The sequence below is a fragment of the Oncorhynchus masou genome, chromosome 22, assembly GCF_036934945.1.
Source record: "Oncorhynchus masou masou isolate Uvic2021 chromosome 22, UVic_Omas_1.1, whole genome shotgun sequence".
Classification (NCBI taxonomy): Eukaryota; Metazoa; Chordata; class Actinopteri; order Salmoniformes; family Salmonidae; genus Oncorhynchus; species Oncorhynchus masou.
Genome location: NC_088233.1, coordinates 737,819 through 765,110, shown reverse-complemented (window position 1 = coordinate 765,110; position 27,292 = coordinate 737,819). Strand labels below are relative to the sequence as shown.

The 27,292-nt window shown below is 48.1% G+C and overlaps 1 protein-coding gene across 1 annotated transcript in view; it reads right to left on the bottom strand.

Moving 5' to 3' along the window:
• LOC135509754 (transient receptor potential cation channel subfamily M member 1-like) overlaps nucleotides 1-27,292 on the bottom strand; it is a 113,489-nt gene that overhangs the window by 72,197 nt on the left and 14,000 nt on the right. The window contains exons 2-6 of the mRNA XM_064930656.1: nucleotides 24,055-24,268; nucleotides 4,249-4,373; nucleotides 3,858-4,029; nucleotides 2,371-2,545; nucleotides 2,123-2,246 (exon numbers count right to left, since the gene is read on the bottom strand). Coding sequence (XP_064786728.1) covers nucleotides 2,123-2,246; nucleotides 2,371-2,545; nucleotides 3,858-4,029; nucleotides 4,249-4,373; nucleotides 24,055-24,268 — 810 coding nt within the window. The remainder of the gene's footprint in view (nucleotides 1-2,122; nucleotides 2,247-2,370; nucleotides 2,546-3,857; nucleotides 4,030-4,248; nucleotides 4,374-24,054; nucleotides 24,269-27,292) is intronic.

Sequence of the window (27,292 nt, the reverse complement as noted above, 5' to 3'; positions counted from 1 at the left end):
GTTCAGGGGCAGAATGACAGATGTGTGTGCAAAGCTGTCATCAAGGCAAAGGGTGGCTACTTTGAAGATTCTAAAATATAACATTTTAATTTGTTTAACACTTTTTTGGTTCCTACATAATTCCGTATGTGTTTTACCATAGTTTGTATGTCTTCACTATTATTTTACAATGTAGAAAATAGTAAAAATAGTAAAAAGTAAAAATAGTAAAAAGTCTTGAATGAGTAGGTCTTGAATGTCCAAACATTTGACTGGTACTGCACATTGCAGGGTAGCCTAGTGGTTAGAGTGTTGGACTGGTAACCGAAAGGTTGCAAGTTCAAATCCCTGAGCTGACAAGGTACACATCTGTTGTTCTGCCCCTGATCAGTGTTAGGCTGTCATTGAAATTAAACATTTGTTCTTAACTGACTTGCCTCGTAAAATAATTGTTGTATGGTGGTATTATACATGTAATATTGTAGTGGTGTAATGATGTTTTATATGTAATGTAAGTGCCTTAATGTGTTTGAACCCTAGGAAGAGTAGATGCTGCCTTGGAATTGACTAATAGTGATCCCTAATAAATACAAATACATGGAATTAAAAATATCTACAGTGTAGATTAGAACCTTTACACTCTAGGAAGCTCTACATTACTGGTGGTGATGAGATATGAATCACTCAGGACTGGGAGATAAATCCTTACATTACTGGTGGTGATGAGATATGAATCACTCAGGACTGGGAGATAAATCCTTACATTACTGGTGGTGATGAGATATGAATCACTCAGGGCTGGGAGGTAGAGCTGTATGAGTGATACACACAGGCCTGATTACATGATAAAAAACACGTGCCATAATGACCAACCTTTTACTTCAACAGACAGATATGGGAGAGTTGTAGGGAACATGTTTATTCATAAAACCAATGGAGGAAGTCCACAGATGAGGGAATGAATGGATGAACACATTTTTCAACAGTACAATAGGTCCAACGCACCCATTTTATCTCAATTTCAAATCATTTCTGGGTAGCAATTAAGAACCTTTCTGTAATTGTTATCAATTAAAATTGCCAAAAATAAACAAAAATATCTTCTTAGCAAAGAGCAATTTCTCAAGCAAAAATTTGGCTAGGACTGTCTGCAAGTGGTCTGAGTGAGGATGGGGTAATCTGAAAACTACATAAAGACATTTGGAACTTTCTTTTTCATTTGTCTATTAACTCATTTATCACCTGGTGATGTCACCAGTTATGCCAAAACCACATCCCACCAAAACATGCTGACATTTCTTTATCATAATTTTCACAATTTCACAGTATTATTCCAACCTTATAGTGTGGAAATATATATATCAAACAAAGGTACCATAGCAGCACCCACTCGTAGCACGCACTCCAGCAGGTAAATTTCACCGGTCACCCCCAAAGCCAATTCTTCCTTTGGACGCCTCTCCTTCCAGTTCTCTGCTGTCAATGACTGGAACGAACTGCGAAAATCTCTGAAGCTGGAGATTCCCATCTCCCTCACTAGCTTTAAGCCCCAGCTGTCAGAGCAGCTCACAGATCACTGCACCTGTATATATCTAATCTGTAAATAGCCCATCCAATCTACCTCATCCCCATACTGTATTTATTTATTTAACTTGCTCCTTTGCCCCCCAGTATCTCTACTTGCACATTCATCTTCTGCACACCCTACCATCCCAGTGTTCAATTGCTATATTGTAATTACTTCGCCAGCATGGCCTATTTATTGCCTTACCTCTCTTATCCTACCTCCTTTGCACATGTTGAGATTTTTCTACTGTATAATTTACTATATGTTTGTTTTACTCCATGTGTAACTCTGTGTTGCTGTATGTGTCGAACTGCTTTGCTTTATCTTGGCCAGGTCGCAGTTGTAAATGAGAACTTGTTCTTAACTAGCCTACCTGGTTAAATAAAGGTGAAATAAAAAAGATAAACCACGTTTTTGACAGCAACTGGGCCTTTAAAGTAAATATTTTAAATACATTGAGTTCAATGATGTATATTTTTTATGTAATCCAATGTAATTAGTTATATACATGTATTTTATGTCATTGAATTTAATTAGCTAAAAAGTAGATCCTATTTGAGTTATTCCTCTACTCACCAGCTCCTTCTTCTTCATGCACTCCATGACCATGAGCAGGATCTGCTGTGATTGGCTTTTACTATAGTTGAAGGTCTTCTGTATGGTCACCAGCAGCTGGTCCCTCACGTCGTCAGTTATCAGACTTTAGAAGGAGGGAGTGATTTAGTAGTAGTACAGGATGAAGAAGAATGAGAACAAGAAGAAGAAATTAAGAATTGAGTGAAGAAGAAAGACTAGAAGCAGTAGATAGACAGGTCTATCCTCACCCTCCCTCCTCGCAGTATTTGTGAGCGAAGGACATGATGTCCGATGCCCTCCCGCTGCCATCACAGACCACCACGGGGACGGGAGGTTCCTCCTTCAGACTCTCTAGGGTGATGGAGATGACATTAGGACCTCCCTCTACTATCAGACACACCAACGGGACCCCCTGGCCCAGGCCTGCAACACACAGTAACACACACAAAATTAAATACAATAGAATTATCACAGTGAAATATTATAATGTTTATTAATATGCCAATTATTCGCATAGGGGATGGTTTACCAACTGGCGATTTGATACAAAAATAAAATGTCTTTCAAAAATGTAATTCATACAACACAAGAATGGATATTGGCATCCCGGCAACATAACTACAGGATTGCCATCTTGGTCAGAGAATGGTTCATTGATCATCTCTTTGAGGTTTGGCCAGACCATCAGTGTTGGGGGGGTTGAAGTCAGAGGTGAAAGCTGAGCATCCCTTTGCTGTCCCTGCCTTATCACAATCTCCAGGCATAGGATGACAAAGGGAAACCCACAGGTCACAGATAATAACACGCTCCAGGACTCCGCATTGGGGAAGACTGGCGGCGGAGGGGAGGGCTGCTGTTCTACCGGCTCCTAACCAACTGTACTATTTTGTGTGTTTTTTCACATTTTTTTAAACTTATTTTGTACATAATGATGTAGCAATTGTCTCTTATGACCGAAAAGAGCTTCTGGATATCACAAGAGTGATTACTCACCTCGAACTGGACAAAGATTTTTTTCTTGGCTAAATGACGAAACAGATAATATACAGTTGGCTTGGTTTTCCATGCATAGGCAGGACAGAACAGTTACATCTGGTAGACGAGGGGTGGGGGTGTGTGTCTATTTGTCAGTAATAGCTGGTGCGTGATGTCCAATACTAAAGAGATCTCCAGGTATTAATCACCTGAGGTAGAGTACCTCATGAGTAACTGTAGACCACACTATCTACCAAGAGAGTTTCCATGTATATATTTCATAGCCGTTTATTTTACACCACAAACCGATGCTGACATTAAGACTCAACAAGCTGTAAGAAAACAAGGCAATGCTCATCCTCCATGTTACTCCAAATGACCTTGACTGAGCTGTACCCCAGCACATTGACTCAGAATCGGTACCCCCTGTATATACTCTCAGTATTATTATTTCATTGTGTAACTTTCATTTAATGTTTTACTTTAGTTTATTTAGTTTTTTACTTTAGTTTATTTAGTTTTTGCGTAACTTTCATTTAATGTTTTACTTTAGTTTATTTAGTAAATAATTGTCTTATCTCTAGTTCTTGAACTGCATTGTTGGTTAAGGGCTTGTAAGTAAGCATTTCATGGTAAGATCTACACCTGTTGTATTTCATGTTGTATTTGGTGCATGTGACAAATAACATTTGATTTTATCATTAGTGGACTCAATCAATCTAATTTGATTCGTAGGCTGATTTCTGTATGGTTGACTTACGTGTGTTGATCTTCTGCAGTGAGATGTGTTTTTCCAGCTGGCGGCGTAGCTTCACCTCCGCTCCGTACTTCCCTGTGGTGCCGTTGTCGGCCAGGATGAAGTGGGAGTGGCTGTTGTTCAGGACAGACAGCTTGGACAGCGGGTTGGACATGGTCTGGTACGGCCGTGTTACCTGGTGAGAAGGAAGAAGAAATACAATATCACTGACTGAGGAACACATACCAAAAAACAGCACACTGGAAAACACTTTCTCTTGTGATATAGGCCTGGGTATGCTTTACAACAGATAACTGGTGCTTGGAGTAATGGAGTGAATGGTCACAGGTGTGAATGATTCATGGCTGATTGTGGTGCTAAGAGGGGGACTGAGCAACTGGCTTGTAACACTTACATCTCTACCGATGAGGTCCTCCTTGTTCTCTATGATGCCCCAGGGAGCGATACCGATGGCACATACCTTCCCTCTGGACTTAGAGGAGTGGTCCTTCAGGGCATCCCCCACGTGACGAATCACACCTATAGGACAGAAGAAGAAGAACAATTAAGAACCAGGGGACATAACCAGAAGGATGAACCAGAATGAGGAAGCAGAATGATGAACCCAAATGAGGAAGCAGAATGATGAACCTGAATGAGGAAGCAGAAGGATGAACCTGAATGAGGAAGCAGAAGGATGAACCCGAATGAGGAAGCAGAAGGATGAACCCGAATGAGGAAGCAGAATGATGAACCCAAATGAGGAAGCAGAAGGATGAACCCAAATGAGGAAGCAGAATGATGAACCCAAATGAGGAAGCAGAATGATGAACCCAAATGAGGAAGCAGAAGGATGAACCCAAATGAGGAAGCAGAAGGATGAACCCAAATGAGGAAGCATAATGATGAACCTGAATGAGGAAGCAGAAGGATGAACCCGAATGAGGAAGCAGAAGGATGAACCCGAATGAGGAAGCAGAAGGATGAACCCGAATGAGGAAGCAGAAGGATGAACCCAAATGAGGAAGCAGAAGGATGAACCCAAATGAGGAAGCAGAAGGATGAACCCAAATGAGGAAGCAGAAGGATGAACCCAAATGTGGAAGCAGAAGGATGAACCCGAATGAGGAAGCAGAAGGATGAACCCAAATGAGGAAGCAGAAGGATGAACCCAAATGAGGAAGCAGAAGGATGAACCCAAATGAGGAAGCAGAAGGATGAACCCAAATGAGGAAGCAGAAGGATGAACCCAAATGAGGAAGCAGAAGGATGAACCCAAATGAGGAAGCAGAAGGATGAACCCAAATGAGGAAGCAGAAGGATGAACCCGAATGAGGAAGCAGAAGGATGAACCCAAATGAGGAAGCAGAAGGATGAACCCAAATGAGGAAGCAGAAGGATGAACCCAAATGAGGAAGCAGAAGGATGAACCCAAATGAGGAAGCAGAAGGATGAACCCAAATGAGGAAGCAGAAGGATGAACTCAAATGAGGAAGCAGAAGGATGAACCCGAATGAGGAAGCAGAAGGATGAACCCAAATGAGGAAGCAGAAGGATGAACCCAAATGAGGAAGCAGAAGGATGAACCCAAATGAGGAAGCAGAAGGATGAACCCAAATGAGGAAGCAGAAGGATGAACCCAAATGAGGAAGCAGAAGGATGAACCCGAATGAGGAAGCAGAAGGATGATCCAAAGGGAGGAACCAGGAGGATGCACCAGGGTATGGAACCAGAATGAGGAACCAGAAGAATGAACCAGAAGGATGAACCAGAATGTTGAAACCTGGGATGGAACCAGGATGAGGAACCAGAAGGATGAACCAGAATGTTGAAACCTGGGATGGAACCAGAATGAGGAACCAGAAGGATGAACCAGGTGGTGGAACCAGATGGATGAACCGGAAGGATTAACCATAATTAGGAACTAGATGGATGAACCAGAAAGACAAACCAGGGGACGGAACAAGATGGATGAACCAGAAGGAAGCTAGGTAACTTATATTATGAGACAATGGACGAGAGGAATGGTCCTTCAGGGCATCCCTCACCTGACGGATCACACCTATAGGCCATAAGAAGAAGAATGATGAAGAACCAGGGGATATAACCAGAATGAGGAACCAGAAGAATGAAACAGAAGGATGAACAAGGATTAACCAAAACTGAGAAATCGGTGTAGAAAGGCCTTGGTGAGGGAGGTGACCAAGAACCTGATGGTCACTCTGACAGAGCTCTACAGTTCCTCTCTAGAGATGGGAGAACTTTCCAGAAGGACAACCATCTCTGCAGCACTCCACCAATCAGGCCTTTATGGTAGAGTGGCCAGACGGAAGAAACTGCTCAGTAAAAGGCACATGACAGCCTGCTTTGAGTTTGCCAAAAGGCACCTAAAGACTCTAAGACCATGAGAAACAAGATTGTCTGGCCTGATGAAACCAAGATTGAACTCTTTGTCCTGAATGCCAAACGTCATGTCTGGAGTAAACCTGACACCATCCCTATGGTGAAGCATGGTGGTGGCAGCATCATGCTGTGGGGATGTTTTCAGGGGCAGGGACTGGGAGACTAGTCAGGATCAAGGCACATATGAATGGAGCAACGTTCAGAGAGATCCTTGATGAAAACCTGCTCCAGAGCGCTCAGGACCTCAGACTGGGTTGAAGGTTCACTTTACAACAGGACAACAACCCTAAGCACACAGCCAATACAACGGAGGAATCACTTCAGGATAAGTCTCTCTATGTTCTTGAGTGGCCCAGTCAGCGCCCGGACTTGAACCCGATCAACATCTCTGGAGAGACCTGAAAAAGGCTGTTCAGCAAGGCTCCCCATCCAACCTGACAGAGCTTGAGAAGATCCTCAGAGAAGAGTGGGAGATATTCCACAAATACAGGTGTGCCAAACTTGCAGTGTCGTACCCAAGAAGACACGAGGCTGTAATCTTTGACAAAGGTGCTTCAACAAAGTACTGAGTAAAGGGTCTGAATACTTATGTAAATGTGATATTTCAGATTTTGTATTTTTTATAAATTAGCAAACATTTCTAAAAACCTGTTTTTGCTTTGTTATTATTGGGTGTTAAGTTGATTGTTGAGGGATAAAAAGTATTTAATCGATTTTAGGCTGTAACCTAACAAAATCTGTAAAAAGTCAAGGGGTCTGAATACTTTCTGAATGCAATGTATGTGGTGCCAAACTGGATCAGAACATCTATTGATTTCTCAGCCAGGCAGAAGACCGCTTCCTGCTGCCGATTAGCAACCCAGAACTGTGTGTTTTATTTTCCTCAAAAAGCATCTTGCGTCAATCAATGTATTTCAGTTCAGAATACATTTACATTTAAGTTATTTGGCAGACGCTCTTATCCAGAGCGACTTACAAATTGGATAAAAATGATAGCTTGTATTTTAATAGCAACAGTTTTTGTTCAATCATCTGTACTGTTACTTCGGGTTGCACTATCAGTAGCTGGATAGCATGCTTTGGCTGACGTTAGCTAGCTAGCTATTAGCTGTGTACAAGTGGATTGTTTGAAAGAGAAACTTACATCGACAAATATGCCTTGCGAGCTGACTTACTTTTCCACTGTCCAAGCACTGTTTCCTGTGTCTTTCTGCCCTGTTCTGAAAGAACTCCCTGGGTTTACCGTCATCCGGTCCATGTTTGGTCAGAATGTGTTGTTTTAATTTGTTTGTTTTGCGAGACTCATTACAAAGCATTTCCCTGCACAAAACACATTCTGGGCGCTTCTCGTTATTTCTCAAAGATAGTATTAAACCAAGAAAGAGAAACTCATCGCTGTATTTGCGTTTCATCACAATTGATCTCAGTCAGAACTTATGGCGAGCTTGAGTCCATTCGATGACAGCTGTGAGTGATGGCAAGTGGGAATTACAAGCCAGGAGCTGACAGCATCAATGCTGCTGCTGAACAGCAGCAATGCAGAGTGTATGTTGTGGAGAAATCTGCTGCTAAACAACAGCCCTGCAGAGTGTTGGTCGAGGAGTGATCTGCTGCTGAACAGCAGCCATGCAGACTGTGGGTCGTGGAGTGATCTGCTGCTAAACAACAGCCCTGCAGAGTGTGGGTCGTGGAGTGATCTGCTGCTAAACAGCAGCCCTGCAGAGTGTGGGTCGTGGAGTGATCTGCTGCTGATCAGCAGCCTTGCAGCGTGTGGGTCGTGGAGTGATCTGCTGCTGAACAGCAGCCCTGCAGTGTGTGGGTCATGGAGTGATCTGCTGCTAAACAGCAGCCCTGCAGAGTGTGGGTCGTGGAGTGATCTGCTGCTGATCAGCAGCCTTGCAGCGTGTGGGTCGTGGAGTGATCTGCTGCTGAACAACAGCCCTGCAGAGTGTGGGTCGTGGAGTGATCTGCTGCTAAACAGCAGCCCTGCAGAGTGTGGGTCGTGGAGTGATCTGCTGCTAAACAACAGCCCTGCAGAGTGTGGGTCGTGGAGTGATCTGCTGCTAAACAGCAGCCCTGCAGAGTGTGGGTCGTGGAGTGATCTGCTGCTGATCAGCAGCCTTGCAGCGTGTGGGTCGTGGAGTGATCTGCTGCTGAACAACAGCCCTGCAGAGTGTGGGTCGTGGAGTGATCTGCTGCTAAACAGCAGCCATGCAGACTGTGGGTCGTGGAGTGATCTGCTGCTAAACAACAGCCCTGCAGAGTGTGGGTCGTGGAGTGATCTGCTGCTAAACAGCAGCCCTGCAGAGTGTGGGTCGTGGAGTGATCTGCTGCTGATCAGCAGCCTTGCAGCGTGTGGGTCGTGGAGTGATCTGCTGCTGAACAACAGCCCTGCAGAGTGTGGGTCGTGGAGTGATCTGCTGCTAAACAGCAGCCCTGCAGAGTGTGGGTCGTGGAGTGATCTGCTGCTAAACAACAGCCCTGCAGAGTGTGGGTAGTGGAGTGATCTGCTGCTGAACAGCAGCCCTGCAGAGTGTTGGTCGTGGAGTGATCTGCTGCTGAAAAACAGCCCTGCAGAGTGTGGGTCGTGGAGTGATCTGCTGCTGAACAGCAGCCCTGCAGAGTGTTGGTCGTGGAGTGATCTGCTGCTAAACAGCAGCCCTGCAGAGTGTGGGTCGTGGAGTGATCTGCTGCTAAACAACAACCCTGCAGAGTGTGGGTCGTGGAGTGATCTGCTGCTAAACAACAGCCCTGCAGAATTTTGGTCGTGGAGTGATCTGCTGCTAAACAGCAGCCCTGCAGAGTGTGGGTCGTGGAGTAATCTGCTGCTAAACAGCAGCCCTGCAGAGTGTGGGTCGTGGAGTGATCTGCTGCTGATCAGCAGCCCTGCAGCGTGTGGGTCGTGGAGTGATCTGCTGCTGAACAGCAGCCCTGCAGTGTGTGGGTCATGGAGTGATCTGCTGCTGAACAGCAGCCCTGCAGAGTGTGGGTTGTGGAGTGATCTGCTGCGAAACAACAGCCCTGCAGAGTGTGGGTCGTGAAGTGATCTGCTGCTGAACAGCAGCCCTGCAAAGTGTGGGTCGTGGAGTGATCTGCTGCTAAACAGCAGCCCTGCAGAGTGTTGGTCGTGGAGTGATCTGCTGCTAAACAGCAGCCCTGCAGAGTGTTGGTCGTGGAGTGATCTGCTGCTAAACAGTAGCCCTGCAGAGTGTGGGTCGTGGAGTGATCTGCTGCTGAACAGCAGCCCTGCAGAGTGTGGGTCGTGGAGTGATCTGCTGCTAAACAGCAGCCCTGCAGAGTGTGGGTCGTGGAGTGATCTGCTGCTGAACAGCAGCCCTGCAGAGTGTGGGTCGCGGAGTGATCTGCTGCTAAACAACAGCCCTGCAGAGTGTAGGTCGTGGAGTGATCTGCTGCTAAACAGCAGCCCTGCAGAGTGTGGGTCGTGGATTGATCTGCTTCTAAACAGCAGCCCTGCAGAGTGTGGGTCGTGGATTGATCTGCTGCTAAACAGCAGCCCTGCAGAGTGTATGTCGTGGAGTGATCTGCTGCTGAACAGCAGCCCTGCAGAGTGTTGGTCGTTGAGTAATCTGCTGCTAAACAACAGCCTAGCAGAGTGTGAGTCGTGGAGTGATTTGCTGCTAAACAGCAGCCCTGCAGAGTGTGGGTCGTGGAGTGATCTGCTGCTGAACAGCAGCCCTGCAGAGTGTTGGTCGTGGAGTGATCTGCTGCTAAACAGCAGCCCTGCAGAGTGTTGGTCGTGGAGTGATCTGCTGCTAAACAGCAGCCCTGCAGAGTGTGGGTCGTGGAGTGATCTGCTGCTAAACAACAGCCCTGCAGAATTTTGGTCGTGGAGTGATCTGCGTCTAAACAGCAGCCCTGCAGAGTGTGGGTCGTGGAGTGATCTGCTGCTAAACAACAGCCTTGCAGAGTGTGGGTCGTGGAGTGATCTGCTGCTAAACAGCAACCCTGCAGAGTGTGGGTCGTGGAGTGATCTTCTTCTAAACAACAGCCCTGCAGAATTTTGGTCGTGGAGTGATCTGCTGCTGATCAGCAGCCTTGCAGAGTGTGGGTCGTGGAGTGATCTGCTGCTAAACAACAGCCTTGCAGAGTGTGGGTCGTGGAGTGATCTGCTGCTGAAAAACAGCCCTGCAGAGTGTGGGCCGTGGAGTGATCTGCTGCTAAACAGCAGCCCTGCAGAGTGTGGGTCGCGGAGTGATCTGCTGCTAAACAGCAGCCCTGCAGAGTGTGGGTCGTGGAGTGATCTGCTGCTAAACAACAGCCCTGCAGAGTGTAGGTCATGGAGTGATCTGCTGTTGAACAGTAGCCCAGCAGAGTGTAGGTCGTGGAGTGATCTGCTGCTAAAAAGCAGCCCTGCAGAGTGTGGGTCGTGATGTGATCTGCTGCTGAACAGCAGCCCTGCAGAGTGTGGGTCATGGATTGATCTGCTTCTAAACAGCAGCCCTGCAGATTGTGGGTCATGGAGTGATCTGCTGTTGAACAGTAGCCCTGCAGAGTGTAGGTCGTGGAGTGATCTGCTGCTAAACAGCAGCCCTGCAGAGTGTGGGTCGTGGAGTGATCTGCTGCTGAACAGCAGCCCTGCAGAGTGTGGGTCGTGGAGTGATCTGCTGCTGAACAGCAGCCCTGCAGAGTGTAGGTCGTGGAGTGATCTGCTGCTGAACAGCAGCCCTGCAGAGTGTGGGTCGTGGAGTGATCTGCTGCTAAACAGCAGCCCTGCAGAGTGTGGGTCATGGAGTGATCTGCTGCTAAACAGCAGCTCTGCAGAGTGTGGGTCGTGGAGTGATCTGCTGCTGAACATCAGCCCTGCAGCGTGTGGGTCGTGGAGTGATCTGCTGCTGAAAAACAGCCCTGCAGAGTGTGGGCCGTGGAGTGATCTGCTGCTGAACAGCAGCCCTGCAGAGTGTGGGTCGTGGAGTGATCTGCTGCTAAACAGCAGCAATGCAGAGTGTGGATCGTGGAGTGATCTGCTGCTAAACAGTAGCCCTGCAGAGTGTGGGTCGTGGAGTGATCTGCTGCTGAACAGCAGCCCTGCAGAGTGTGGGTTGTGGAGTGATCTGCTGCTAAACAGCAGCCCTGCAGAGTGTGGGTCGTGGAGTGATCTGCTGCTAAACAGCAGCCCTGCAGAGTGTGGGTCGTGGAGTGATCTGCTGCTGAACAGCAGCCCTGCAGAGTGTGGGTCGTGGAGTGATCTGCTGCTGAACAGCAGCCCTGCAGAGTGTGGGTCGTGGATTGATCTGCTTCTAAACAGCAGCCCTGCAGATTGTGGGTCATGGAGTGATCTGCTGTTGAACAGTAGCCCTGCAGAGTGTAAGTCGTGGAGTGATCTGCTGCTAAACAGCAGCCCTGCAGAGTGTGGGTCGTGGAGTGATCTGCTGCTAAACAACAGCCCTGCAGAGTGAAGGTCATGGAGTGATCTGCTGTTGAACAGTAGCCCAGCAGAGTGTAGGTCGTGGAGTGATCTGCTGCTAAAAAGCAGCCCTGCAGAGTGTGGGTCGTGATGTGATCTGCTGCTGAACAGCAGCCCTGCAGAGTGTGGGTCATGGAGTGATCTGCTGTTGAACAGTAGCCCTGCAGAGTGTAGGTCGTGGAGTGATCTGCTGCTAAACAGCAGCCCTGCAGAGTGTGGGTCGTGGAGTGATCTGCTGCTGAACAGCAGCCCTGCAGAGTGTGGGTCGTGGAGTGATCTGCTGCTGAACAGCAGCCCTGCAGAGTGTAGGTCATGGAGTGATCTGCTGTTGAACAGTAGCCCTGCAGAGTGTAGGTCGTGGAGTGATCTGAGGCTAAACAGCAGCCCTGCAGAGTGTAGGTCGTGGAGTGATCTGCTGTTGAACAGTAGCCCTGCAGAGTGTGGGTCGTGGAGTGATCTGCTGCTAAACAGCAGCCCTGCAGAGTGTGGGTCATGGAGTGATCTGCTGCTAAACAGCAGCTCTGCAGAGTGTGGGTCGTGGAGTGATCTGCTGCTGAACATCAGCCCTGCAGCGTGTGGGTTGTGGAGTGATCTGCTGCTAAACAGCAGCCCTGCAGAGTGTGGGTCGTGGAGTGATCTGCTGCTAAACAACAGCCCTGCAGAGTGTAGGTCGTGGAGTGATCTGCTGCTAAACAACAGCCCTGCAGAGTGTGGGTCGTGGAGTGATCTGCTGCTAAACAGCAGCCCTGCAGAGTGTGGGTCGTGGAGTGATCTGCTGCTAAACAACAGCCCTGCAGAGTGTAGGTCGTGGAGTGATCTGCTGCTAAACAACAGCCCTGCAGAGTGTTGGTCATGGAGTGATCTGCTGTTGAACAGTAGCCCAGCAGAGTGTAGGTCGTGGAGTGATCTGCTGCTAAACAGCAGCCCTGCAGAGTGTGGGTCGTGGAGTGATCTGCTGCTGAACAGCAGCCCTGCAGAGTGTGGGTCGTGGAGTGATCTGCTGCTGAACAGCAGCCCTGCAGAGTGTGGGTCGTGGATTGATCTGCTTCTAAACAGCAGCCCTGCAGATTGTGGGTCATGGAGTGATCTGCTGTTGAACAGTAGCCCTGCAGAGTGTAAGTCGTGGAGTGATCTGCTGCTAAACAGCAGCCCTGCAGAGTGTGGGTCGTGGAGTGATCTGCTGCTGAACAGCAGCCCTGCAGAGTGTGGGTCGTGGAGTGATCTGCTGCTGAACAGCAGCCCTGCAGAGTGTGGGTCGTGGAGTGATCTGCTGCTAAACAGTAGTCCTGCAGAGTGTTAGTCATGGAGTGATCTGCTGCTGAACAGCAGCCCTGCAGAGTGTAGGTCATGGAGTGATCTGCTGTTGAACAGTAGCCCTGCAGCGTGTGGGTCGTGGAGTGATCTGCTGCTAAACAGTAGCCCTGCAGAGTGTTGGTCATGGAGTGATCTGCTGCTAAACAGCAGCTCTGCAGAGTGTGGGTCGTGGAGTGATCTGCTGCTGAACATCAGCCCTGCAGCGTGTGGGTCGTGGAGTGATCTGCTGCTGAAAAACAGCCCTGCAGAGTGTGGGCCGTGGAGTGATCTGCTGCTGAACAGCAGCCCTGCAGAGTGTGGGTCGTGGAGTGATCTGCTGCTAAACAGCAGCAATGCAGAGTGTGGATCGTGGAGTGATCTGCTGCTAAACAGTAGCCCTGCAGAGTGTGGGTCGTGGAGTGATCTGCTGCTGAACAGCAGCCCTGCAGAGTGTTGGTCATGGAGTGATCTGCTGCTAAACAGCAGCTCTGCAGAGTGTGGGTCGTGGAGTGATCTGCTGCTGAACATCAGCCCTGCAGCGTGTGGGTCGTGGAGTGATCTGCTGCTGAACAGCAGCCCTGCAGAGTGTGGGTCGTGGAGTGATCTGCTGCTGAACAGCAGCCCTGCAGAGTGTGGGTTGTGGAGTGATCTGCTGCTAAACAGCAGCCCTGCAGAGTGTGGGTCATGGAGTGATCTGCTGCTAAACAACAGCCCTGCAGAGTGTAGGTCATGGAGTGATCTGCTGTTGAACAGTAGCCCAGCAGAGTGTAGGTCGTGGAGTGATCTGCTGCTAAACAGCAGCCCTGCACAGTGTGGGTCGTGGAGTGATCTGCTGCTGAACAGCAGTCCTGCAGAGTGTGGGTCGTGGATTGATCTGCTGCTGAACAGCAGCCCTGCAGAGTGTGGGTTGTGGAGTGATCTGCTGCTAAACAGCAGCCCTGCAGAGTGTGGGTCATGGAGTGATCTGCTGCTAAACAACAGCCCTGCAGAGTGTAGGTCATGGAGTGATCTGCTGTTGAACAGTAGCCCAGCAGAGTGTAGGTCGTGGAGTGATCTGCTGCTAAACAGCAGCCCTGCACAGTGTGGGTCGTGGAGTGATCTGCTGCTGAACAGCAGTCCTGCAGCGTGTGGGTCGTGGATTGATCTGCTTCTAAACAGCAGCCCTGCAGATTGTGGGTCATGGAGTGATCTGCTGTTGAACAGTAGCCCTGCAGAGTGTAGGTCGTGGAGTGATCTGCTGCTAAACAGCAGCTCTGCAGAGTGTGGGTCGTGGAGTGATCTGCTGCTAAACAGCAGCTCTGCAGAGTGTGGGTCGTGGAGTGATCTGCTGCTGAACAGCAGCCCTGCAGAGTGTGGGTCGTGGAGTGATCTGCTGCTGAACAGCAGCCCTGCAGAGTGTGGGTCGTGGAGTGATCTGCTGCTAAACAGCAGCAATGCAGAGCGTGGGTCGTGGAGATATCTGCTGCTAAACAGTAGCCCTGCAGAGTGTGGGTCGTGGAGTGATCTGCTGCTGAACAGCAGCCCTGCAGAGTGTGGGTCGTGGAGTGATATGCTGCTGAACAGCAGCCCTGCAGATTGTGGGTCGTGGAGTGATATGCTGCTGAACAGCAGCCCTGCAGAGTGTGGGTCGTGGAGTGATCTGCTGCTGAAAAACAGCCCTGCAGAGTGTTGGTCATGGAGTGATCTGCTGCTGAAAAACAGCCCTGCAGAGTGTTGGTCGTGGAGTGATCTGCTGCTGAAAAACAGCCCTGCAGAGTGTTGGTCGTGGAGTGATCTGCTGCTAAACAGCAGCCCTGCAGAGTGTGGGTCATGGAGTGATCTGCTGCTGAAAAACAGCCCTGCAGAGTGTTGGTCATGGAGTGATCTGCTGCTGAAAAACAGCCCTGCAGAGTGAAGGTCATGGAGTGATCTGCTGCTGAAAAACAGCCCTGCAGAGTGTGGGTCATGGAGTGATCTGCTGCTGAAAAACAGCCCTGCAGAGTGTGGGTCGTGGAGTGATCTGCTGCTGAAAAACAGCCCTGCAGAGTGTGGGTCGTGGAGTGATCTGCTGCTGAAAAACAGCCCTGCAGAGTGTGGGTCGTGGAGTGATCTGCTGCTGAAAAACAGCCCTGCAGAGTGTGGGTCGTGGAGTGATCTGCTGCTAAACAGCAGCAATGCAGAGCGTGGGTCGTGGAGATATCTGCTGCTAAACAGTAGCCCTGCAGAGTGTGGGTCGTGGAGTGATCTGCTGCTGAACAGCAGCCCTGCAGAGTGTGGGTCGTGGAGTGATATGCTGCTGAACAGCAGCCCTGCAGAGTGTGGGTCGTGGAGTGATCTGCTGCTGAAAAACAGCCCTGCAGAGTGTGGGTCGTGGAGTGATCTGCTGCTGAAAAACAGCCCTGCAGAGTGTTGGTCATGGAGTGATCTGCTGCTGAAAAACAGCCCTGCAGAGTGTGGGTCGTGGAGTGATCTGCTGCTGAAAAACAGCCCTGCAGAGTGTGGGTCATGGAGTGATCTGCTGCTGAACAGCAGCCCTGCAGAGTGTTGGTCATGGAGTGATCTGCTGCTGAAAAACAGCCCTGCAGAGTGTGGGTCGTGGAGAGATCTGCTGCTGAAAAACAGCCCTGCAGAGTGTTGGTCATGGAGAGATCTGCTGCTGAACAGCAGCCCTGCAGAGTGTGGGTCATGGAGTGATCTGCTGCTGAACAGCAGCCCTGCAGAGTGTTGGTCATGGAGTGATCTGCTGCTGAAAAACAGCCCTGCAGAGTGTGGGTCGTGGAGAGATCTGCTGCTGAAAAACAGCCCTGCAGAGTGTTGGTCATGGAGAGATCTGCTGCTGAACAGCAGCCCTGCAGAGTGTGGGTCATGGAGTGATCTGCTGCTGAACAGCAGCCCTGCAGAGTGTTGGTCATGGAGTGATCTGCTGCTGAAAAACAGCCCTGCAGAGTGTGGGTCGTGGAGAGATCTGCTGCTGAAAAACAGCCCTGCAGAGTGAAGGTCATGGAGTGATCTGTTGCTGAAAAACAGCCCTGCAGAGTGTTGGTCATGGAGTGATCTGCTGCTGAAAAACAGCCCTGCAGAGTGTGGGTCGTGGAGTGATCTGCTGCTGAAAAACAGCCCTGCAGAGTGAAGGTCATGGAGTGATCTGCTGCTGAAAAACAGCCCTGCAGAGTGTGGGTTGTGGAGTGATCTGCTGCTGAACAGCAACCCTGCAGAGTGTTGGTCATGGAGAGATCTGCTGCTGAAAAACAGCCCTGCAGAGTGTGGGTTGTGGAGTGATCTGCTGCTGAACAGCAACCCTGCAGAGTGTTGGTCATGGAGAGATCTGCTGCTGAAAAACAGCCCTGCAGAGTGTTGGTCATGGAGTGATCTGCTGCTGAAAAACAGCCCTGCAGAGTGTTAGTCATGGAGTGATCTGCTGCTGAAAAACAGCCCTGCAGAGTGTTGGTCATGGAGTGATCTGCTGCTGAAAAACAGCCCTGCAGAGTGTGGGTCGTGAAGTGTTCTGCTGCTGAAAAACAGCCCTACAGAGTGTGGGTCGTGGAGTGATCTGCTGCTGAAAAACAGCCCTGCAGAGTGTTGGTCATGGAGTGATCTGCTGCTGAAAAACAGCCCTGCAGAGTGTGGGTCGTGGAGTGATCTGCTGCTGAAAAACAGCCCTGCAGAGTGTGGGTCGTGGAGTGATCTGCTGCTGAAAAACAGCCCTGCAGAGTGTGGGTCGTGGAGTGATCTGCTGCTGAAAAACAGCCCTGCAGAGTGTGGGTCGTGGAGTGATCTGCTGCTGAAAAACAGCCCTGCAGATTGTGGGTCGTGGAGTGATCTGCTGCTGAAAAACAGCCCTGCAGAGTGTGGGTCATGGAGTGATCTGCTGCTGAAAAACAGCCCTGCAGATTGTGGGTCGTGGAGTGATCTGCTGCTGAAAAACAGCCCTGCAGAGTGTGGGTCATGGAGTGATCTGCTGCTGAAAAACAGCCCTGCAGAGTGTTGGTCATGGAGTGATCTGCTGCTGAAAAACAGCCCTGCAGAGTGTGGGTCGTGGAGTGATCTGCTGCTGAACAGCAGCCCTGCAGAGTGTTGGTCATGGAGTGATCTGCTGCTGAAAAACAGCCCTGCAGAGTGTGGGTCGTGGAGTGATCTGCTGCTGAAAAACAGCCCTGCAGAGTGTGGGTCGTGGAGTGATCTGCTGATGAAAAACAGCCCTGCAGAGTGTTGGTCGTGGAGTGATCTGCTGCTGAAAAACAGCCCTGCAGAGTGTTGGTCATGGAGTGATCTGCTGCTGAAAAACAGCCCTGCAGAGTGTGGGTCGTGGAGTGATCTGCTGCTGAAAAACAGCCCTGCAGAGTGTGGGTCGTGGAGTGATCTGCTGCTGAAAAACAGCCCTGCAGAGTGTGGGTCGTGGAGTGATCTGCTGCTGAAAAACAGCCCTGCAGAGTGTGGGTCGTGGAGTGATCTGCTGCTGAAAAACAGCCCTGCAGAGTGTGGGTCGTGGAGTGATCTGCTGCTGAAAAACAGCCCTGCAGAGTGTTGGTCATGGAGTGATCTGCTGCTGAAAAACAGCCCTGCAGAGTGTGGGTCGTGGAGTGATCTGCTGCTGAAAAACAGCCCTGCAGAGTGTGGGTCGTGGAGTGATCTGCTGCTGAAAAACAGCCCTGCAGAGTGTGGGTCGTGGAGTGATCTGCTGCTGAAAAACAGCCCTGCAGAGTGTGGGTCGTGGAGTGATCTGCTGCTGAAAAACAGCCCTGCAGAGTGTGGGTCGTGGAGTGATCTGCTGCTGAAAAACAGCCCTGCAGAGTGTGGGTCGTGGAGTGATCTGCTGCTGAAAAACAGCCCTGCAGAGTGTTGGTCATGGAGTGATCTGCTGCTGAAAAACAGCCCTGCAGAGTGTGGGTCGTGGAGTGATCTGCTGCTGAAAAACAGCCCTGCAGAGTGTGGGTCGTGGAGTGATCTGCTGCTGAAAAACAGCCCTGCAGAGTGTGGGTCGTGGAGTGATCTGCTGCTGAAAAACAGCCCTGCAGAGTGTGGGTCGTGGAGTGATCTGCTGCTGAAAAACAGCCCTGCAGAGTGTGGGTCGTGGAGTGATCTGCTGCTGAAAAACAGCCCTGCAGAGTGTGGGTCGTGGAGTGATCTGCTGCTGAAAAACAGCCCTGCAGAGTGTGGGTCGTGGAGTGATCTGCTGCTGAAAAACAGCCCTGCAGAGTGTGGGTCGTGGAGTGATCTGCTGCTGAAAAACAGCCCTGCAGAGTGTTGGTCGTGGAGTGATCTGCTGCTGAAAAACAGCCCTGCAGAGTGTGGGTCGTGGAGTGATCTGCTGCTGAAAAACAGCCCTGCAGAGTGTGGGTCGTGGAGTGATCTGCTGCTGAAAAACAGCCCTGCAGAGTGTGGGTCGTGGAGTGATCTGCTGCTGAAAAACAGCCCTGCAGAGTGTGGGTCGTGGAGTGATCTGCTGCTGAAAAACAGCCCTGCAGAGTGTGGGTCGTGGAGTGATCTGCTGCTGAAAAACAGCCCTGCAGAGTGTTGGTCATGGAGTGATCTGCTGCTGAAAAACAGCCCTGCAGAGTGTGGGTCGTGGAGTGATCTGCTGCTGAAAAACAGCCCTGCAGAGTGTGGGTCATGGAGTGATCTGCTGCTGAAAAACAGCCCTGCAGAGTGTGGGTCGTGGAGTGATCTGCTGCTGAAAAACAGCCCTGCAGAGTGTGGGTCGTGGAGTGATCTGCTGCTGAAAAACAGCCCTGCAGAGTGTGGGTCGTGGAGTGATCTGCTGCTGAAAAACAGCCCTGCAGAGTGTGGGTCGTGGAGTGATCTGCTGCTGAAAAACAGCCCTGCAGAGTGTTGGTCATGGAGTGATCTGCTGCTGAAAAACAGCCCTGCAGAGTGTGGGTCGTGGAGTGATCTGCTGCTGAAAAACAGCCCTGCAGAGTGTGGGTCGTGGAGTGATCTGCTGCTGAAAAACAGCCCTGCAGAGTGTGGGTCGTGGAGTGATCTGCTGCTGAAAAACAGCCCTGCAGAGTGTGGGTCGTGGAGTGATCTGCTGCTGAAAAACAGCCCTGAAGAGTGTTGGTCGTGGAGTGATCTGCTGCTGAAAAACAGCCCTGCAGAGTGTGGGTCGTGGAGTGATCTGCTGCTGAAAAACAGCCCTGCAGAGTGTGGGTCGTGGAGTGATCTGCTGCTAAAAAACAGCCCTGCAGAGTGTTGGTCGTGGAGTGATCTGCTGCTGAAAAACAGCCCTGCAGAGTGTGGGTCGTGGAGTGATCTGCTGCTGAAAAACAGCCCTGAAGAGTGTTGGTCGTGGAGTGATCTGCTGCTGAAAAACAGCCCTGCAGAGTGTGGGTCGTGGAGTGATCTGCTGCTGAAAAACAGCCCTGCAGAGTGTGGGTCGTGGAGTGATCTGCTGCTGAAAAACAGCCCTGCAGAGTGTGGGTCGTGGAGTGATCTGCTGCTGAAAAACAGCCCTGCAGAGTGTTGGTCGTGGAGTGATCTGCTGCTGAAAAACAGCCCTGCAGAGTGTTGGTCATGGAGTGATCTGCTGCTGAAAAACAGCCCTGCAGAGTGTTGGTCATGGAGTGATCTGCTGCTGAAAAACAGCCCTGCAGAGTGTGGGTCGTGGAGTGATCTGCTGCTGAAAAACAGCCCTGCAGAGTGTGGGTCGTGGAGTGATCTGCTGCTGAAAAACAGCCCTGAAGAGTGTTGGTCGTGGAGTGATCTGCTGCTGAAAAACAGCCCTGCAGAGTGTGGGTCGTGGAGTGATCTGCTGCTGAAAAACAGCCCTGCAGAGTGTGGGTCGTGGAGTGATCTGCTGCTAAAAAACAGCCCTGCAGAGTGTTGGTCGTGGAGTGATCTGCTGCTGAAAAACAGCCCTGCAGAGTGTGGGTCGTGGAGTGATCTGCTGCTGAAAAACAGCCCTGAAGAGTGTTGGTCGTGGAGTGATCTGCTGCTGAAAAACAGCCTTGCAGAGTGTGGGTCGTGGAGTGATCTGCTGCTGAAAAACAGCCCTGCAGAGTGTGGGTCGTGGAGTGATCTGCTGCTGAAAAACAGCCCTGCAGAGTGTTGGTCATGGAGTGATCTGCTGTTGAACAGTAGCCCAGCAGAGTGTAGGTCGTGGAGTGATCTGCTGCTAAACAGCAGCCCTGCAGAGTGTTGGTCGTGGAGTGATCTGCTGCTAAAAAACAGCCCTGCAGAGTGTTGGTCGTGGAGTGATCTGCTGCTGAAAAACAGCCCTGCAGAGTGTGGGTCATGGAGTGATCTGCTGCTGAAAAACAGCCCTGCAGAGTGTGGGTCGTGGAGTGATCTGCTGCTGAAAAACAGCCCTGCAGACTGTGGGTCGTGGAGTGATCTGCTGCTGAAAAACAGCCCTGCAGAGTGTGGGTCGTGGAGTGATCTTCAAGAAAACTGCAGAAAAAAATATCCTGCAAAACGTGAAGCACATTTGCATCTTCCACCCAATAGCGCAGCTGAACAGAGATCACTGAACACAGAGCGCACTGAACACAGAGAGCACTGAACACAGAGCGCACTGAAAACAAATAGCACTGAACACAGAGAGCACTGAACACAGAGAGCACTGAACACAGAGAGCACTGAACACCGTGCGCACTGAACACAGAGCGCACTGAACACCGAGAGCACTGAACACAGAGCACACTGAAAACAAATAGCACTGAACACAGATAGCACTGAACACAGAGAGCACTGACCACAGAGAGCACTGAACAGAGAGAGCACTGAACACAGAGCGCACTGAACACAGTGCGCACTGAACACAGAGCGCACTGAACACAATGCGCACTGAACACAGAGCACACTGATCACAGAGAGCACTCAACACAGAGCGCACTGAACACAGAGAGCACTGAACACAGAGGGCACTGAACACAGAGCGCACTGAACACAGAGAGCAGTTGCACTTGGCCAAAATCAATTCCAGCAATTAATACATAATTATAAATGTAATCTGACTTGTCGTGGCCCAGAAAGGCTGCTTTAGAGAGATCATCAGAAACCTCAACTATACTACAAACACATGGCTCTGGCCATGATCTTATTCACACTTTGAGGTTCTTGGATAGGTGACATATGTAACTGTGCTACTGTCTCAAATGAACCATGCAGAGTAATTATCTGAACACACATACACATACTGTACCATGACCTACACTATACTACAGTAGATGTATGTAACCTCTGTATACATCAATGATGTCGCTCTTGCTGCTGGTGATTCTCTAATCCACCTCTACGCAGACGACACCATTCTGTGTACATCTGTCCCTTCTTTGGACACTGTGTTAAATGGCTGCAGGGGCACTATTGAGTAGCTTGGATGAAAGGTGCCCAGAGGTGCCCAGAGTAAACAGCCTGCTCCTCAGTCTCAGTTGCTAATATATGCATATTATTATTACTATTGGAAAGAACACACTGCGTTTCTGAAACTGCTTGAATGATGTCTGTGAGTATAACAAAAACCTGAGAAGAAATCCAAACAGGAAGTGAGAAATCTGAGGTTGGTATATTTTCAAACCATTCCCAATTGAAATCCCATTGCGATATGAATGAAGATTCACTTCCTAGGGCTTCCACTAGATGTCAACTGTCTATACACCAGTCTATTTGAATGAGGCTTCTACTGTGTTGTGGGACTGAATAAGAGCAGAATGAGCCATGTGTCTGGCAGTCAGCCATTTCCTGGTCACGCGCATTCCACATGATATCCACTTGCGTTCCGTTCCTCCTCAAGACACAAAGGAATTCTCCGGCTGGAACATTATTGAAGATTTATGATAAAAACATCATAATGATTGATTCTGTACTTAGTTTGAAATGTTTCTTCGACCTGTAATATAACCTTTTGAAGATTTTTTCCGAAAAATTGATCGACTAGCACCAGCGTTTGGATAGATGTACCAAACGCGCTAACAAAAGTAGCTAATTGGACATAAATAACGGACATTATCGAAGAAATCAAGAATTTATTGTGGACCTGGGATTCCTTGGAGTGCATTCTGATGAAGATCCCAGGTAAGGGAATATTTAGTACTTTATGGTTTATGTGGTTATGTTGACTACAACATTGTGGCTAATTTCATTAAAGATTTTTTGAAATCTGACACAGCGGATGCATTAAGGACAGGTATATCTATAATTCCATGTGTAGAACTTGTATTATCATCTACATTTATGATGACTATCTGTTGAATCGATGTGGCTATGCAAAATCACTGGCTGTTTTTGGAACTAGTGAATGTAACGCGGCAATGTAAACTCAGATTTGTTGATATAAGTATGAACTTTATGTATTGTGTAACATGAAGTCCTATGAGTGTCATCTGATCAAGATCATCAAATGTCAGTGATTAATTTGATCTCTATTTGTGCTTTTTGTGCTTTTTGTGACTCCTCTCTTTAGCTGGGAAAATGGCTCTTTTTATTGTAGTTTGGTGGTGACCTAACATAATCGTTTGTGGTGCTTTCGCTGAAAAGCATATTTGAAATCGGACACTGTGGTGGGAATAACAACAAGACTACCTTTACAACGGTATAAGATACATGTTTGTTTGAGGAATTTTAATTATGAGATTTCTGTTGTTTTGAATTTGGCGCCCTGCAATTTCACTGGCTGTTGTCATATCATCCCGTTAACAGGATTGCAGCCCAAAGAGGTTTTAACTAACCTCCAGACGAGCTTCAATGCCATACAACTCTCCTTCCGTGGCCTCCAACTGCTCTTCAATGCAAGTAAAACTAAATGCATGCTATTCAACCGATCGCTGCCCGCACCTGCCCGCCCATCCAGCATCACTACTCTGGACGGCTCTGACGTAGAAAACACAACTACAAATACCTAGGTGTCTGGTTAGACTGTAAACTCTCCTTCCCGACTCACTTTAATCATCTCCAATCCAAAATTAAACCTAGAATTGGCTTCATATATCGTAACAAAGCATCCTTCACTCATGCTGCCAAACATACCCTCGTAAAACTGACTATCCTACCGATCCTCTACTTCGGTGAAGTCATCTAGAAAATTGCCTCCAACACTCTACTCAGCAAACTGGTTGTAGTCTATCACAGTGCCATCCGTTTTGTTACCAAAGCCCCATACACTACCCACCATTGCGACCTCTACGCTCTCGTTGGTTGGCCCTCGCTTCATATTATTCTCCAAACCCACTGGCTCCAGGTCATCTACAAGTCTCTGCTAGGTAAAGCCCCGCCTTATCTCAGCACCCTGGTCACCATAGCAGCTCCCACTCGTAGCACGCGCTCCAGCAGGTATATCTCACTGATGTACCCCCAAAGCCAACTCCTCCTTTGGTCGTCTTCCCTTCCAGTTCTCTGCTGCCAATGACTGGACGAACGGCAAAAATCACTGAAACTGGAGACTCATATCTCCCTCACTAGCTTTAAGCACCAGCTGTCAGAGCAGCTCACAGATCACTGCACCTGTACATAGCCCATCTGTAAAGAGCCCATCTATCTAAATACCTCATACTGTATTTATTTATTTATCTTGCTCCTTTGTTTTGTTTATTCCATGTGTAACTCTGTTGTTGTATGTGTCAAATTGCTATGCTTTATCTTGGCCAGTTTGCAGTTGTAAATGAGAACTTGTTCTCAACTAGCCTACCTGGTTAAATAAAGGTGAAATAAAGAAAATAAATACAAAACCTGACCTACACTACAGTAGATTAATATACAGATTGTGTGTTCAATCTTTAGTACTATCTGACCTCTGACATGTGTAATCCATGTTTCCCATTCGACATGGCTGAATTAATAGCATGTTTATCACCATGGGAAGATTTGATGTGAGTGATATTTAAGCAGCAGGCCAGGATTCAAGAGACCTGTGCACGGTAAATTACTTTAAAAGGTGATTTCTGTTTGTGCCGACTTCAGAGTTTACAGCGAACTTGATTTCTGTAAATATATGGGATGTGGCCTAAATCTATCACTTTGCTCAGGTTGTTAATCATGTTGAATCTGTGTTGAATTGAATCTGGGCCTCATTCTCTCAATGGTATTCCTGTTCTGAACTATAAAGTGAGTCTCCATTGTTAAGGGTCAGGATAGCTTATACAGAGCATTATGGGTAATGTAGTTAATCATGCTATAGCAGGTACCCACCAGTGCTGACTCCACCAGTGAAGATCCATGCTCCGGTGGTGACTGCAGCCTTGATGAGTCCCTTCCCTAACACTTGTTTGAGTTTGGGCTGCAGGTCAAAGTTCTGCAGCCCTCCGTGGATGGAGATGAGCAGGTTGGGGAGTTCCAGCTGCCAGTCTTTCACCATCAGTTGGAGCAGATTGTCTGGCTTAGAGTCATAGGACACTCTGATGTACTGGAAGGGGAGGGAAGGGGAGAGGAAAATAGTTCAACTCTGTGCTCTACACACTGCAGAAATGATTCTACCTAAAAAACAATAAAGGGCTCTCCTGCAGGGACAAGCAGGCAGAAGAAAATATTTTGGTTGGTTTCGGGGACGTTTGTTGAATTCTGTATGCAAAGCTCTTGTGGTTGTGTTGTGGCTGGAGCATAACTAGTCTAGTGTAGTTATAATTGTGGGTGTGGTGTGTTGGATTCTTTTGATTGTGCTTATTTTGGTGATGGTGCAGTTATGGTGTGGTAGTGAGTGTTTGTGGTGTAGTTGTGGTGTGGTTGTGGTATTGAGTAGTTATGGTGTGGTTGTGGTTTTGAGTAGTTGTGGTTGTGGTATTGAGTGGTTGTGGTGTAGTTGTGGTGTGGTTGTGGTATTGAGTAGTTGTGGTTGTGGAATTGAGTAGTTGTGGTGTGGTTGTGGAATTGAGTAGTTATGGTGTAGTTGTGGTGTAGTTGTAGTGTATTATTCAGTAGTTATGTTGTAGTTGTGGTTGTGGTATTGAGAAGTTATGGTGTGGTTGTGTTATTGCGTAGTTATGGTGTGGTTGTGGTGTTGAGTAGTTGTGGTGTGGTTGTGGTATTGAGTAGTTGTGGTGTAGTTGTGGTATTGAGTAGTTATCGTGTGGTTGTGGTATTGAGTGGTTGTGGCGTGGTTGTGGTGTGGTTGTGGTATTGAGTAGTTGTCGTCTGGTTGTGTTGTGGTTGTGGTATTGAGTAGTTATGGTGTGGTTGTGGTATTGAGTGGTTGTGGCGTGGTTGTGGTGTGGTTGTGGTATTGAGTAGTTGTCGTCTGGTTGTGTTGTGGTTGTGGTATTGAGTAGTTGTGGTATTGAGTAGTTATGGTGTGGTTGTGATATTGAGTGGTTATGTTGTAGTTGTGGTGTGGCTGTGGTACTGTGTAGTTATGGTGTGGTTGTGGTATTGAGTAGTTATGTTGTAGTTGTGGAGTAGTTGTGGTATTGAGTAGTTGTGGTATGGAGTAGTTGTGGTGTGGTTTTGGTATTGAGTAGTTATGGTGTGGTTGTGGTATTGAGTAGTTATGGTGTGTTTGTGGTATTGAGTGGTTGTGGCGTGGTTGTGGTGTGGTTGTGGTATTGAGTAGTTGTCGTCTGGTTGTGTTGTGGTTGTGGTATTGAGTATTTGTGGTATTGAGTAGTTATGGTGTGGTTGTGATATTGAGTGGTTATGTTGTAGTTGTGGTGTGGTTGTGGTACTGTGTAGTTATGGTATGGTTGTGGTATTGAGTAGTTATGTTGTAGTTGTGGAGTAGTTGTGGTATTGAGTAGTTATGGTGTGGTTGTGGTATTGAGTAGTTATGGTGTGGTTGTGATATTGAGTAGTTATGGTGTGGTTGTGGTATTGAGTAGTCATGGTGTAGTTGTGGTATTGAGTAGTTATGGTGTGGTTGTGGTATTAAGTGGGTGTGGTATTGGGTCGTTGTGGTATTGAGTAGTTGTGGTGTGGTTGTGGTATTGAGTAGTTGTGGTGTGGTTGTGGTATTGAGTAGTTGTGGTGTGGTTGTGGTATTGAGTAGCTGTGGTGTAGTTGTGTTATTGAGTAGTTGTGGTATGGAGTAGTTGTGGTGTGGTTTTGGTATTGAGTAGTTATGGTGTGGTTGTGGTATTGAGTAGTTATGGTGTAGTTGTGGTATTGAGTGGTTGTGGTATTGAGTAGTTGTGGTGTGGTATTGAGTAGTTGTGGTGTGGTTGTGGTATTGAGTAGTTATAGTGTGGTTGTGGTATTGAGTAGTTGTGGTGTGGCATTGAGAAGTTGTGATGTTGTGTTATCGGGGAATTGTGGTGTAGTTGTGTCATTGAGTGGTTGTGGTGTGGTTGTGGTATTGAGTAGTTATGGTGTGGTTGTGGTATTGAGTAGTTATGGTGGAGTTGTGGTGTAGTTGTGGTATTGAGTAGTTATGTTGTAGTTGTGGTATTGAGTAGTTGTGGTGTGGTTGTGGTATTGAGTAGTTATGGTGGAGTTGTGGTGTAGTTGTGGTATTGAGTAGTTATGTTGTAGTTGTGGTATTGAGTAGTTATGGTGTGGTTGTGGTATTGAGTAGTTATGGTGTGGTTGTGGTATTGAGTGGTTGTGGTTTTGAGTAGTTGTGGTGTGGTTGTGGTTTTGAGTAGTTATGGTGTGGTTTTGGTATTGAGTGGTTGTGGTGTGGTTGTGGTATTGAGTATTTATGGTGTGGTTGTGGAATTGAGTGGTTGTAGTGTGGTTGCGGTATTGAGTAGTTGTGGTGTCGTTGTGGTATTGAGTAGTTGTGGTGTAGTTGTGGTATTGAGTAGTTGTGGTGTGGTTGTGGTATTGAGTAGTTATGTTGTAGTTGTGGTGTAGTTGTGGTATTGAGTAGTTGTGGTGTGGTTGTGGTTTTGAGTAGTTATGGTGTGGTTGTGGTATTGAGTGGTTGTGGTGTAGTTGTGGTGTGGTTGTGGTGTTGAGTAGTTGTGGTGTGGTTGTGGAATTGTGTATTTATGGTGTGGTTGTGGTATTGAGTAGTTGTGGTGTGGTTGTGGTATTAAGTGGTTGTGGTATTGAGTAGTTGGTGTGGTTGTGGTATTGAGTAGTTGTGGTGTGGTTGTGGTATTAAGTGGTTGTGGTATTGAGTAGTTGGTGTGGTTGTGGTATTGAGTAGTTATGGTGTTGTTGTGGTATTGAGTAGTTATGGTGTTGTTGTGGTATTGAGTGGTTATGTTGTGGTTGTGGTATTGAGTAGTTATGGTGTGGTTGTGGTATTGAGTAGTTATGGTGTTGTTGTGGTATTGAGTTGTTGTGGTACTTAGTAGTTGTGGTGTGGTTGTGGTATTGAGTAGTTGTGGTGTAGTTGTGGTATTGAGTAGTTATGGTGTGTTTGTGGTATTGAGTGGTGTTGGTGTAGTTGTGGTATTGAGTAGTTATGGTGTGGTTGTGTTATTGAGTGGTTGTGTTGTGGTTGTGGTATTGAGTAGTTGTGGTGTGGTATTGAGTAGTTTTGGTGTGGTTG